Here is a 15,433-nt window from a genome sequence, read left to right as displayed (position 1 = left end):
TAGCGTGCTGAAAATTTCCAGCCAAGACAGGACTCGCAGCAATGGTTTCAAGTTGGAAAAATTCAGATGCAGGAAGGATATAGGAAAGCATTGGTTTGGTAATAGAGTTGTGGATGAGTGGAACAAACTCCCGAGTACAGTTATTCAGGCTAAAATGTTGTGTTGTTTTAAAAATAGGTTAGATAAATGCATGAGTGGGTGTGGGTGGGTGTGAGTTAGACCTGACTAGCTTGTGCTGCTGGGTCTGGTGCCGTGCTCCTTCCTTGAGTGGAGGTGACCAGACTGGGTGGGTCATTGGGCTAATCTGGGGGGCAGAACATGGACCTGCTCCACATGGGTCAGTAGGCCCATTGCAGTGTTCCTTCTTATGTTCTTATGTTCACTATCCTCCATTGCATAAGCCTTATAGGCTTGGGAGGGAGTGACTTCCAGGACTTTGAACTCTGCTTGGAGAAAACTGTGGCCAGATTGTGTCCAAGAGAGGGATTTTGAAGGGTTTGAGGCTGACCCTGACCCTGTTGACCCTGTGGACTCTATTGTGGCACTGGGGAAGTCCCTGGGGTTGGAGGTGAGTGGCGAGGATGTGGAAGAGTTGGTGGAGGACCACAGGGAAGAGCTAACCACTTAAGAGCTGCAAGAGCTTCATCTCAAACAGCAACAGACTGCAACTGAGGAACTTGCTTCAGAGGAGGAGGAGGAGGAGGAAGAGGGAGTGAAGGAGGTGCCTTCTTCAGAGATTAAAGAGGTGAGTGCAATGTGGACTTGGATGCAAGCTTTTGTAGAGAAACATCACCCTGACAAAGCTGAAACAAGCCGTATCTGCAACAAAACCCTGTCCCACTTCAGAGAAATCTTAAAGAGATGCCAGAAACAGAGCACTCTGGACAGTTATTTTGTGAGGCAGGGGTCCAGTGACTCTCAAGCTGGTCCTAGTGGCAATAAAAGACAGAGAAGGGAAGTAACCCCACAGAAGGCTTTGCTACCTAAAGTCTTTATGGAGGGGGATTCCCCTTCCAAACACTAACTTCTCCCTCTTTCCTCTTCCCTATCTTCCAGAAGCCAGCATTAGCCTTCAATAAAGGTATGTACAGTGGAACCTCAAATTTCGAACATATCGCTTATCGAACTCTTCGAAAATAGAGCCCTTTTTTCAAACCAACTTTGTCCCTATTATCGAACTTGCCCCTATTTTCAAACCGCTGGGTACCGGACCTGTCCGGCAGCCCGCTCTGTCCGCGTCCCCATGCAGGTGCCATGAGCTAGTCTGGTTTTGTTGACGCTCTCTCATTCAAATATTTTATGATTATTTCATTATGTTTAGTGCTTGTGGGACTGTGAAATAAGCTACAATGGGCCCAGAGAAACTTGCTAGTGGTACCCCTGTGGTAAAGAAAGTGAAAAACACCATTGATGTGAAGAAGGAAATAATACAGAATTGGAATGATGTCCAAGTGGAATGATGTCCAAATGTTTGTGGAGAAGTACCACCCTGAGCAAGCTGAAACAAGCCATCTTTGCAACAAGTTCATTGACAGAACCATGTCCCAATTTAGGGAAATCTTAAAAGAGGCACCAGAAACAGGACTGTGGACAGTTATTTTGTGAGACAAGGGTCCAGTGACTCTCAAGCTGGTCCTAGTGGCATTAAAAGACAGAGAAGGGAAGTAACCCCAGAGAGAGTTTTGATACCTGAAGTCCTCATGGAGGGGGATTCTCCTTCCAAACACAAACCCCAACTCTCTCTCTCTCTCCTCCCTATCTTCCAGATGCCATCACCAATCTTCAATAAAAGTAATTAAAATGTTTTATATGTTTATTTAAATCTATTAATACATAATTAAACACTATATTTGTTGTGTGTAAAACTATAATTAATCTCTATAAAATGTATTTTTGGGGGAATATTTTTGGGTTTCTGGAACGGATTAATTGTATTTCCATTATTTTTTATGGGAAATATTGCTTCGCTTTTCAGACCTTTCGAATTTAAAACTAACTCCTGGAGCAGATTAAGTTCGATATTTGAGGTTTTTCTCAAATATCTAGGTTTTTCTCCTTTTTCTAAATAGCTCTTGTTCTTCTTTATTTCTTCTATTGTCCATGGGGAAGTGGAAAAAAATCTTTCCTCTGTAAGCCATGCGTGTCGTATGAGGCGACTAAAATGCCGGGAGCAATGGGCTAGTAACCCCTTCTCCTGTAGACATTTACTAAAAAAGAGAAGAAGAAAAACTTTATAAAACTGGGATGCTTGAATGTGTGTGGATGTAGTGCGGATGACAAGAAACAGATGATTGCTGATGTTATGAATGAAAAGAAGTTGGATGTCCTGGCCCTAAGCGAAACAAAGCTGAAGGGGGTAGGGGAGTTTCGGTGGGGGGAAATAAATGGGATTAAATCTGAAGTATCTGAGAGAGTTAGAGCAAAGGAAGGGGTAGCAGTAATATTGAAGGATCAGTTATGGAAGGAGAAAAGAGAATGTGAATATGTAAATTCAAGAATTATGTGGATTAAAGTAAAGGTTGGATGCGAAAAGTGGGTCATAATAAGCGTATATGCACCTGGAGAAGAGAGGAATGTAGAGGAGAGAGAGAGATTTTGGGAGATGTTAAGTGAATGTATAGGAGCCTTTGAACCAAGTGAGAGAATAATTGTGGTAGGGGACTTGAATGCTAAAGTAGGAGAAACTTTTAGAGAGGGTGTGGTAGGTAAGTTTGGGGTGCCAGGTGTAAATGATAATGGGAGCCCTTTGATTGAACTTTGTATAGAAAGGGGTTTAGTTATAGGTAATACATATTTTAAGAAAAAGAGGATAAATAAGTATACAAGATATGATGTAGGGCAAAATGACAGTAGATTGTTGGATTATGTATTGGTAGATAAAAGACTGTTGAGTAGACTTCAGGATGTACATGTTTATAGGGGGGCCACAGATATATCAGATTTATTTATTTATTTATTTAGTAATTTTAGCATACATACAAAGGTACAAAAAAATACAGGTAAGAGCAGCATGCCAAAGCCACTTATATGCATAGCATTACGGGCTGGCTTAAAATTAACTTAAGATTAACTAAGCAATGATGAAATCAGTGATAAAACATTATTGTAAACAGATAACTATAAAGCACAAATGAGTATTACAAAGACAGGTCATATGCTGCATGCATTGCTGTACATTCAGTCGAATGGAGTATTCTGTTAGGTAGTGTATTTAAAAAAATAACAAAGTTAGATTGGGTCCTAGGTTTAACATTTATGTGATATAATTGTGAGTAACATATAGGATATACAATTTATAAGGTTCAGTTATTCAGTATTTATTTGGTTTTGAGTGAGTAAGTGATCTTTGAGAAGAGACTTGAATTTATAAACAGGTAGTGTTTCTTTTATATTTACAGGTAATGGATTCCAGATTTTAGGGCCTTTTATGTGCATTGAGTTTTTGCATAGCGTGAGATGGACACGAGGAACATCAAAGAGTGATCTGTGCCTTGTGTTATGGTCATGTGTTCTGTTGAGGTTGGCAAGGAGATGTTTGAGGGGAGGGTTAATATCAGAGTTAAGTGTTCTATGTATGTAATAGGTGCAGTAATAAGTATGGATGTTTTGTATGGTGAGTAGGTTGAGTGTTTTGAATATTGGTGGAGTGTGCTGCCTGTAGTGAGAATTTGTTATCATTCTAACTGCAGTTGTAGCTACACTGAGAGTAAAAGGTAGATGGGATACAAGGAAAATAGAAGCATCAGGGAAGAGAGAGGTGAAGGTTTATAAACTAAAAGAGGAGGCAGTTAGGGTAAGATATAAACAGCTATTGGAGGATAGATTGGCTAATGAGAGCAAAGGCAATGGGGTCGAAGAGGTATGGGGTAGGTTTAAAAATGTAGTGTTAGAGTGTTCAGCAGAAGTTTGTGGTTACAGGAAAGTGGGTGCGGGAGGGAAGAGGAGCGATTGGTGGAATGATGATGTAAAGAGAGTAGTAAGGGAGAAAAAGTTAGCATATGAGAAGTTTTTACAAAGTAGAAGTGATGCAAGGAGGGAAGAGTATATGGAGAAAAAGAGAGAGGTTAAGAGAGTGGTGAAGCAATGTAAAAAGAGAGCAAATGAGAGAGTGGGTGAGATGTTATCAACAAATTTTGTTGGAAATAAGAAAAAGTTTTGGAGTGAGATTAACAAGTTAAGGAAGCCTAGAGAACAAATGGATTTGTCAGTTAAAAATAGGAGAGGAGAGTTATTAAATGGAGAGTTAGAGGTATTGGGAAGATGGAGGGAATATTTTGAGGAATTGTTAAATGTTGATGAAGATTGGGAAGCTGTGATTTCGTGTATAGGGCAAGGAGGAAAAACATCTTGTAGGAGTGAGGAAGAGCCAGTTGTGAGTGTGGGGGAAGTTCGTGAGGCAGTAGGTAAAATGAAAGAGGGTAAGGCAGCCGGGATTGATGGGATAAAGATAGAAATGTTAAAAGCAGGTGGGGATATAGTTTTGGAGTGATTGGTGCAATTAATTAATAAATGTATGGAAGAGGGTAAGGTACCTAGGGATTGGCAGAGAGCATGCATAGTTCCTTTGTATAAAGGCAAAGGGGATAAAAGAGAGTGCAAAAATTATAGGGGGATAAGTCTGTTGAGTATACCTGGTAAAGTGTATGGTAGAATTATTATTGAAAGAATTAAGAGTAAGACGGAGAATAGGATAGCAGATGAACAAGGAGACTTTAGGAAAGGTAGGGGGTGTGTGGACCAGGTGTTTACAGTGAAACATATAAGTGAACAGTATTTAGATAAGGCTAAAGAGGTTTTTATGGCATTTATGGATTTGGAAAAGGTGTATGACAGGGTGGATAGGGGGGCAATGTGGCAGATGTTGCAGGTGTATGGTGTAGGAGGTAGGTTACTGAAAGCAGTGAAGAGTTTTTATGAGGATAGTGAGGCTCAAGTTAGAGTATGTAGGAAAGAGGGAAATTATTTCCCAGTAAAAGTAGGCCTTAGACAAGGATGTGTGATGTGTCATCGGAGTGGACGTGTCAGCGGATGGGTCTATGAAGGATGAGGTGAATCATAGAATTGATGAGGGGGAAAACAGTGAGTGGTGCACTTAGGAGTCTGTGGAGACAAAGAACTTTGTCCTTGGAGGCAAAGAGGGGAATGTATGAGAGTATAGTTTTACCAACACTCTTATATGGGTGTGAAGCATGGGTGATGAATGTTGCAGCGAGGAGAAGGCTGGAGGCAGTGGAGATGTCATGTCTGATAGCAATGTGTGGTGTGAATATAATGCAGAGAATTCGTAGTTTGGAAGTTAGGAGGAGGTGCGGGATTACCAAAACTGTTGTCCAGAGGGCTGAGGAAGAGTTGTTGAGGTGGTTTGGACATGTAGAGAGAATGGAGCGAAACAGAGCAACTTCAAGAGTGTATCAGTCTGTAGTGGAAGGAAGGCAGGGTAGGGGTCGGCCTAGGAAAGGTTGGAGGGAGGGGGTAAAGGAGGTTTTGTGTGCGAGGGGCTTGGACTTCCAGCAGGCATGCGTGAGTGTGTTTGATAGGAGTGAATGGAGACAAATGGTTTTTAATACTTGACGTGCTGTTGGAGTGTGAGCAAAGTAACATTTATGAAGGGGTTCAGGGAAACCGGCAGGCCGGACTTGAGTCCTGGAGATGGGAAGTACAGTGCCTGCACTCTGAAGGAGGGGTGTTAATGTTGCAGTTTAAAAACTGTAGTGTAAAGCACCCTTCTGGCAAGACAGTGATGGAGTGAATGATGGTGAAAGTTTTTCTTTTTCGGGCCACCCTGCCTTGGTGGGAATCAGCCAGTGTGATATTAAAAAAAAAAAAATGAGGTTCCACTGTAATACTTACATAATTGTTAAAAAAAAAAATTATTTTTTTGTGAATATTTTTATTTGGAACGGATTAATTGTATTTCCATTAATTCTTATGGGAAATAGTAATTGGGTTATCAGCCATTTCGGTTATCGGCCGACCTTCTGGAACGGATTACGGCTGATAACTGGGGTTCCACTGTATAGTGACTCTGAGTGTTGTAGTGATTGGTGTATTTATGACTGATGAACTGAATGGTTGGTAAGTATATGATACCTAATGGTGTGTTTATGACCAAAATGTTCAGGCATGCTAGTGGCTGTCTTTGTAGTTAACAATATAATATATAAATCACACATTGTAAACTTTGCGAAGAAATAAAAATTTGAATTTGAATGGTTGGGATGGTTGGTGGTTGGTAAGTAGGTGGTACCTAATGATGTTTATTACTGATGGATGGGATGTGTGGTGGTTGGTAGTAACTAGCATGTTATGATTTGGTGGGCAGTATTTGAATAGTGTGTTATGTGACTTACGGATAGGCTGATTGGTGGGCATGAGGTGTGATTAGGAATAAGTGATGGATGGGGTAATTTATGGGTATACTGAAGTGATTTCTGAGTGTGGTAGTGACGTGTAGTTATGACTTTTGTGTTTTGGGAACTTAGGGATGTAGTAATCCTAAGTTATATTCACACTCATCCCTGGTTGATCCCTGGCCCAATGGGTACTAACCCATGGCTGGTCCTTGGTAGGCAGGAGGTACGAGTGACAGAGGAAGGCATGAGTCAGCTCTGGACGGGAGTGGTACAAGGTCAAGCTGGACACACCCTCTTCAACAGTCGACACTTTGCCAAGGTATATACTATCATTGACATGGGTATTAATACAGTAAATGTAATACTGAGATCAATATTGAAATTATCATGCATATTAAAATGTTATAAAATAAATGATTTTTGTCTCTTTTGCTGTGTATTAAAACCTTATTTTTATGATATTTCTCTAAATGAGTGCTTGCAAATTTCTTCATGAGCATAACAGTCTGATCACATCCTTTGCATGTCTTTCTTTTTAAACAACTTGGAGGCGACACTCACAACGCCAACAGATGTGTATTACACGGCCGATGGGGATATCAGCTCAGCAGTGTCTGGGGTGGAATCAGTGATAGCAGCTATAAGTCTGTCAGCAGGATCTGGATCTAACACCACGTACTTACTTATGTGGGACCTTGACCTTCAGCAATCTCATTCCAGTGGTCCAAGGTCAGTCTTCCTTTACTCACTTATTTTAAAACTAAACTTTATATTCACGTATACTATAAGAGTAAATTAATAAAGCTCTCAAATATAAAATTTTTTACTAAGAACAGGTTATTTAAGAAAATAAAACCACTCATTATGTTACTAATGATATAACACATCCATCACAGTATGGTGGATGAAGACAAGAGCTACATGGAGGATATAATGGAGGAAAATGATAAGGAGGAATGGTTATTGTTTTATCTTGAGACATTGCTTAGGGCCAGCACCCCAGCCACAGGTGAGCTCAAGCTCAATATTGAGGCTAAGAAGACTCTCCAGCTTCTCCCAGATAAAGAACACATGCCTAGTGAGGAAATCACTACTGATGTGAGTATTTAACATATATGAATTGTTTTTATTGATACAAATTGGTGAGGAAGTGCCAGGAAGGGCAAATGAGAAAATAAGTAAGCCTTCACCAGCAAATTTTGCAGAGGAAAAGAACCTGCTTTAATGATATATTAATAAGTTGAGAAAGCCTGGAAAGCAAGTAGATCTTGCAGTTAAGAAGGAAAGAAGTGAAAAATTAGATGGAAATTGGAAGTATTCGACAGATGGAAAGACTATTTTGGGTTACTAAATGTTGATGGTGAAAGGAAGGCAGTGATATTATGCATTGAGCAAGGAGCAATTAGATATGGTAGGGAAGAAAGAGCCAGAAATGAGTACAAAGGTAGAGGGAGGCATTGGGTAGTATGAAAGGGGTAAAGCAGCTGGTTTAAATGAAACTAAAACTTAAGTTGATTAAAACAGGAATGGTTAGTGTATTTTTAATACATTGTGTGCATGAAGAAGGGAAAGGTACCTAAGGGCTAGCAAAAAGCTTGCTTAGTTCCTTTGTACATGGGAAAAGGGGATAAGAATGAATGTAAGAATTATATGGGAATAAGTCTGTCAGTCATATCAGATAAAGTGCACAGTAAAATTATCATCAAGTTAAGGAAAGATAGAAAATAGGATTGCAGAGGAAAAAGGAGTATTTAGGAAAATAAATTAAATAGACTTTATTTCTGTATAGAATGTTCTACAATTGGTAAAGGAAAGGTGATATTATTGACATACTTTATAGAAAGCCCCTGGTTATGCAGAGCATTTTGGGCAGTGTGTTTGCACTAAAGCATAAAGAAAAGGAGCTGTTTGTTGCATTTATGGATATAGAAATAGAGTGGATAGTGGAGCATTGTGGCAGATATTGTAAGTGTATGGAATAGGTGATAGATTAAAGTAAAGAATACTTAGATGTCCTATTAGTAATTTAGAGAGGATGGAGAAAAATAGGATGATTTGGAGGGTGGATAAATCTGGAGTGGAGGGAAGGAAGAATGGGAGTCATTGTAAGAATGGTTGGAGAGGGAATGAAGGAGGTTCTGAGTGTTAGGGGCTTTGACATGTAATAGGCTTGTGTGAGTGTGTTAGATAGGAGTGAGTGGAGGCAAGTGGATTCCATGATTTGATTTACTGTTGGAGTATGAGCAAGGTAATATTTATGAAGGGATTCAGGGAAACCTGTTAGCCAGATTTGAGTCTTGGTTGTGGGAGGTATAGTGCCTGCACTCTGAAGGTGTGGGAACATTATGGTTTGCAGGGTCATCTGAACTGTGATGAAAGGATATGTAAATTATTCCTTTCTGCAGTAGGATATGCTGAATAAGATGTTCTTATAAAATTACTACAGTATGGTAGACTTAATAAAATATTTGTTACATACTTAAGTATGGTTAAATAAAAAGTTTTTGTTCCTTACTGTAGTAGAGGTTGGTGAATTAAACGTTCTTGTTCATTACTACAGTAGGAATGATAATTAAAACACTTTTGTACACTTAGTTCTTTATGTAATTGTTTAAAGACATAAGTAGAAATGGTAAGCCCCTTTACCTTACAACCACAGATCAAAGTGATTACAGAGACCATGCCAGAGTTGGGCCGTATTCTTGGCAAGCTGACACGTTCTGTAGATGCGTACACTTTTAATGGGCGAATGTGGTCAGAGCAGCAGGCAGTGGGCATAGTGTCCTATGGTATGGCTCGGAACAACTCCCTCAAGAGCTCCCATCTGCTGACCGTGGTGGACCCCACCACTAGCTGGGGCAGACTGCAGCTTGTCATTGAGACTGACCACCTTGGCTCATTCCCAGACAACTTCCAAGTAAGAAAATTAATTACATATTTTATTAAAATTTTGTGTTATCAAAACAGACCAAGTTGCGTCAGTTCTTGGACCTCAAAAGTGGTGACGATGAACAATGTAAAGGTGGATTGAATGAAGTTTCATTTCAGATTTTATATTTATAATTTTTATCAGTAAAGATGCATTCGTCATTGTCTGAGGGTCACAGGACAGTCCCTCCATGTTCATAATTGTCTGAGGGTCATAAGACAGTCCCTCTATATTCATCATTGTCTGAGGGTCACAGGACGGTCCCTCCATGTTCATCATTGTCTGAGGATCACAGGACAGTCAATCCATGTTCATCATTATCTGAGGATCACAGGACTTTCTCCTCTGTTCATCATTATCTGTGGATCACAGAGCAGTTCTTCCATGTTCATCATTATCTGAGGGATCACAGAGCAGTTCCTCCATGTTCATCATTAAATGAGAGGTCACAGAGCAGTTCTTCCATCTTCATCATTATCTGAGGGATCACAGAGTGGTTCCTCCATGTTCATCATTATGTGAGGGATCACAGAGCAGTTCTTCCATGTTCATCATTTTCTGAGGGATCACAGAACAGTTCCTCCATGTTCATCATTATCTGAGAGGTCACAGAGCAGTTCTTTCACGTTCATCATTATCTGAGGGATCACAGAGCAGTTCCTCCATGTTCATCATTATGTGAGGGATCACAGAGCAGTTCTTCCATGTTCATCATTTTCTGAGGGATCACAGAACAGTTCCTCCATGTTCATCATTATCTGAGAGGTCACAGAGCAGTTCTTTCACGTTCATCATTATCTGAGGGATCACAGAGCAGTTCCTCCATGTTCATCATTATCTGAGGGATCACAGAGCAGTTCCTTCATGTTCATCATTATGTGAGGGATCACAGAGCAGTTCCTCCATGTTCATCATTATCTGAAGGATAACAAAACAGTCCCTCCATGTTCATCATTGTGTGAGGGATCACAGAGCAGTTCTTCCATGTTCATCATTTTCTGAGGGATCACAGAACAGTTCCTCCATGTTCATCATTATCTGAGAGGTCACTGAGCAGTTCTTCCATGTTCATCATTATCTGAGGGATCACAGAGCAGTTCCTCCATGTTCATTATCTGAGGGATCACAGAGCAGTTCTTCCATGTTCATCATTATCTGAGGGATCACAGAGCAGTTCTTCCATGTTCATTATCTGAGAGGTCACAGAGCAGTTCTTTCACGTTCATCATTATCTGTGGATCACAGAGCAGTTCTTCCATGTTCATCATTTTCTGAGGGATCACAGAGCAGTTCCTCCATGTTCATCATTATCTGAGGGATCACAGAGCAGTTCCTTCATGTTCATCATTATGTGAGGGATCACAGAGCAGTTCCTCCATGTTCATCATTATCTGAAGGATAACAAAACAGTCCCTCCATGTTCATCATTGTGTGAGGGATCACAGAGCAGTTCTTCCATGTTCATCATTTTCTGAGGGATCACAGAACAGTTCCTCCATGTTCATCATTATCTGAGAGGTCACAGAGCAGTTCTTCCATGTTCATCATTATCTGAGGGATCACAGAGCAGTTCCTCCATGTTCATCATTATCTGAGGGATCACAGAGCAGTTCTTCCATGTTCATCATTATCTGAGGAATCACAGAGCAGTTCCTCCATGTTCATCATTATCTGAGGGATCACAGAGCAGTTCCTCCATGTTCATCATTATCTGAGGGATCACAGAGCAGTTCCTCCATGTTCATCATTATCTGAGGGATCACAGAGCAGTTCCTCCATGTTCATTATCTGAGAGGTCACAGAGCAGTTCTTCCATGTTCATCATTATCTGAGGGATCACAGAGCAGTTCCTCCATGTTCATCATTATCTGAGGGATCACAGAGCAGTTCTTCCATGTTCATCATTATCTGAGGGATCACAGAGCAGTTCCTCCGTGTTCATCATTGAGGGGTCTGTGTGTTTAAGTCCATCAATCAAGATTGATAGACTGAACACATTAACTCCAGGCTGGGAAACTAATTATCTCAAACTCTTCCTCATCTTTCACCTTTCTCTGCATTGGACTGATGAAGCTACTGGCTGGCAAAACATTTCCAGAATAAAGTTACCCAAATGTTGCACAAGTGTCTCGCATATCTATGTAGTTGCATATTCTTGAGAGTATTTGCAGTTTTGGAAATTCTCCTAGAAGTATGCTGGTTGTGCATGCTGAAGTTCAGCTTGCTTGACAGCAACAACAAAAGCTGATTTCTTGCAAAGGTTATAATGTATGATTACATTTCATAATTTGATAAGTACAAAGAAAGCCACTCTCATGCCTGGGCATTTTAGGCAGACTTAACCTAATACTTGAAGATTACTTAAGTCTAGACAGGTAAAGAGAGTAAATTTCAAATATTCAGTATTTTACTCTATTATTAATATGAGGTAGCCAAATCTTTTAGTCAAGATACTTACCTATTTTTAGCTTTTAAATATATAATACTTATCATACTTGGTGGAATGATGATGTAAAGAGAGTAGTAAGGGAGAAAAAGTTAGCATATGAGAAGTTTTTACAAAGTAGAAGTGATGCAAGGAGGGAAGAGTATATGGAGAAAAAGAGAGAGGTTAAGAGAGTGGTGAAGCAATGTAAAAAGAGAGCAAATGAGAGAGTGGGTGAGATGTTATCAACAAATTTTGTTGAAAATAAGAAAAAGTTTTGGAGTGAGATTAACAAGTTAAGGAAGCCTAGAGAACAAATGGATTTGTCAGTTAAAAATATGAGAGGAGAATTATTAAATGGAGAGTTAGAGGTATTGGGAAGATGGAGGGAATATTTTGAGGAATTGTTAAATGTTGATGAAGATAGGGAAGCTGTGATTTTGTGTATAGGGCAAGGAGGAATAACATCTTGTAGGAGTGAGGAAGAGCCAGTTGTGAGTGTGGGGGAAGTTCGTGAGGCAGTAGGTAAAATGAAAGAGGGTAAGGCAGCCGGGATTGATGGGATAAAGATAGAAATGTTAAAAGCAGGTGGGGATATAGTTTTGGAGTGGTTGGTGCAATTATTTAATAAATGTATGGAAGAGGGTAAGGTACCTAGGGATTGGCAGAGAGCATGCATAGTTCCTTTGTATAAAGGCAAAGGGGACAAAAGAGAGTGCAAAAATTATAGGGGGATAAGTCTGTTGAGTATACCTGGTAAAGTGTATGGTAGAGTTATTATTGAAAGAATTAAGAGTAAGACGGAGAATAGGATAGCAGATGAACAAGGAGGCTTTAGGAAAGGTAGGGGGTATGTGGACCAGGTGTTTACAGTGAAACATGTAAGTGAACAGTATTTAGATAAGGCTAAAGAGGTCTTTGTGGCATTTATGGATTTGGAAATGGCGTATGACAGGGTGGATAGGGGGGCAATGTGGCAGATGTTGCAGGTGTATGGTGTAGGAGGTAGGTTACTGAAAGCAGTGAAGAGTTTTTACGAGGATAGTGAGGCTCAAGTTAGAGTATGTAGGAAAGAGGGAAATTATTTCCCAGTAAAAGTAGGCCTTAGACAAGGATGTGTGATGTCACCGTGGTTGTTTAATATATTTATAGATGGGGTTGTAAGAGAAGCAAATGCGAGGGTCTTGACAAGAGGCGTGGAGTTAAAAGATAAAGAATCACACATAAAGTGGGAGTTGTCACAGTTGCTCTTTGCTGATGACACTATGCTCTTGGGAGATTCTGAAGAGAAGTTGCAGAGATTGGTGGATGAATTTGGTAGGGTGTGCAAAAGAAGAAAATTAAAAGTGAATACAGGAAAGAGTAAGGTTATGAGGATAACAAAAAGATTAGGTGATGAAAGATTGGATATCAGATTGGAGGGAGAGAGTATGGAGGAGGTGAATGCATTCAGATATTTGGGAGTGGACGTATCAGCGGATGGGTCTATGAAGGATGAGGTGAATCATAGAATTGATGAGGGGGAAAATGGTGAGTGGTGCACTTAGGAGTCTGTGGAGACAAAGAACTTTGTCCTTGGAGGCAAAGAGGGGAATGTATGAGAGTATAGTTTTACCAACACTCTTATATGGGTGTGAAGCATGGGTGATGAATGTTGCAGCGAGGAGAAGGCTGGAGGCAGTGGAGATGTCATGTCTAATAGCAATGTGTGGTGTGAATATAATGCAGAGAATTCGTAGTTTGGAAGTTAGGAGGAGGTGCGGGATTACCAAAACTTTTGTCCAGAGGGCTGAGGAAGGGTTGTTGAGGTGGTTCGGACATGTAGAGAGAATGGAGCGAAACAGAATGACTTCAAGAGTGTATCAGTCTATAGTGGAAGGAAGGCGGGGTAGGGGTCGGCCTAGGAAAGGTTGGAGGGAGGGGGTAAAGAAGGTTTTGTGTGCGAGGGGCTTGGACTTCCAGCAGGCGTGCGTGAGCGTGTTTGATAGGAGTGAATGGAGACGAATGGTTTTTAATACTTGACGTGCTGTTGGAGTGTGAGCAAAGTAACATTTATGAAGGGGTTCAGGGAAACCGGCAGGCCGGACTTGAGTCCTGGAGATGGGAAGTACAGTGCCTGCACTCTGAAGGAGGGGTGTTAATGTTGCAGTTTAAAAACTGTAGTGTAAAGCATCCTTCTGGCAAGACAGTGATGGAGTGAATGATGGTGAAAGTTTTTCTTTTTCGGGCCACCCTGCCTTGGTGGGAATCGGCCAGTGTGATAATAAAAAAAAAATAATAAATAAAAATTATCACAAGGACCCCAATAGAAATAAGTCACTTTGAATTTTTTGGGCTATCCTAGGTTCTCTACACATATGCTTCTATGTATGATAATCTATGTAACTGTATTTGTGTATACCTGAATAAACTTAATTACTTAACACCATTCTGTTTGTACCTGACACAGAGCTCCATAGGTGGAAAGGGAAGTGTGGGAATGGAAGAGGCAGGGCAGGTGCGGGCACTGGTATTACGAACTCCAGCAGCTTCCTCTATCACCTTAGCTCTCATCACTTACCTCCAAGAACTTCCTGGTGGGAGCTTTTTCCTTAAGGTCAGCTATTAAAAACTCAACCGTGGACGCTTATACAAAAGCATCTCTAAACCTATAATTTTTCTTATTTTCAAGTATTACATATACAGCCTCTCCTCACTTAATGACAGAGTTCAGTTCCTAAGACCACGTTGGTAAACGAATTCATCGCTAAGTGAGGAGCATACTATAATCATAGTGGGTTTGTGTTAATCATCTTTGATATTGAACATTAAAATGGTATAAAATACCGACAGGTTGTTATTTTTATGTCACCTTTGCACCATTTATAACATTTCTGGCATATTTTTAAATGTTTATACAGTAGTGTACTGTATATTGTAATAAACAGAATAAAGGAAATCAGTTCTAATATACACTATTTAGGTAGGCATACTGGTTAAAGAACCCGTCGTAAGTCCAAGCCATCGGTAAACGAGTACGTCACTAAGTGAGGAGAGGCTGTAGTATATTGCGTTTATGTTTCTTCTTTTTTTGGGTCACCCTGCCTCGGTGGGAGATGGCCATTGTGATAAAAAAAAAATATTGTGCTTATTAGGCAAAGCCTGTTAAGTTGATCTATAAAGCATTGATAACTTTGCAAAATAAGTGTAGAATTCATTGCTGCAATAAATTGTGTTACAGTGGTCAGAAGTGGCAGTGCAGAGTCACATTACATGGGCACTGATGAAATGCACTATGGGTATACAGTGGCAGGAGGGTGGAAAGGCCATGGAGTTAGTGCTCAACTATGTGAACCCCAGCACTGCTCTCCATGCCCTAGATACCAGTATCACCTTCAGCATCTCTCAGGTATGTATACAGTAGGAACGCACTTATACAGCAGGTGAGGTTCCAGGCTACCGCCGCAAAGCAGACATTGTCGGAAAGCAGAACACCATTTTTTCCACTCATAAATATGTATAAATGCCAGACAACAAGTTTACACTAACATATATTAAGTTAGCAATAGAACTAGGCATTAAAAAACAATAAAAAGTAAAATACACATACAGTACACTCATTATTTTTCTCAAAATATTTGTAGTCTTAATGTAGGGCAAAAGGTGAGTAGTATTTATTGTAAGAAGTAGGTGTGGGTAGGTATGGTAGCTCTCCTGGCCACCCCACCCACACTTAATCCTTAAACT

At 40.3% G+C, this 15,433-nt stretch overlaps 1 protein-coding gene across 5 annotated transcripts in view; it reads left to right on the top strand.

The window, feature by feature from the left end:
• The window catches only part of LOC128696388 (uncharacterized), an 853,106-nt gene that overhangs the window by 315,979 nt on the left and 521,694 nt on the right, over positions 1–15,433 (top strand). For all 5 annotated transcript variants that reach the window (XR_011392932.1, XR_011392933.1, XM_070092516.1 and 2 more), the window contains 6 exons: positions 6,570–6,672; positions 6,904–7,082; positions 7,250–7,451; positions 9,013–9,270; positions 14,157–14,303; positions 14,928–15,095. Coding sequence is in view for 3 of the 5 variants with exons in the window: in XM_070092516.1 (XP_069948617.1) it covers positions 6,570–6,672; positions 6,904–7,082; positions 7,250–7,451; positions 9,013–9,270; positions 14,157–14,303; positions 14,928–15,095 (1,057 nt within the window). In the remaining 2 variants the exon portion in view is untranslated. The remainder of the gene's footprint in view (positions 1–6,569; positions 6,673–6,903; positions 7,083–7,249; positions 7,452–9,012; positions 9,271–14,156; positions 14,304–14,927; positions 15,096–15,433) is intronic.

The sequence above is a fragment of the Cherax quadricarinatus genome, chromosome 39 (assembly GCF_038502225.1).
Source record: "Cherax quadricarinatus isolate ZL_2023a chromosome 39, ASM3850222v1, whole genome shotgun sequence".
In the NCBI taxonomy this organism is placed as follows: domain Eukaryota; kingdom Metazoa; phylum Arthropoda; class Malacostraca; order Decapoda; family Parastacidae; genus Cherax; species Cherax quadricarinatus.
Note: the sequence above shows the minus strand (reverse complement) of the source record. Positions and strands in the feature narration are given on the sequence as shown.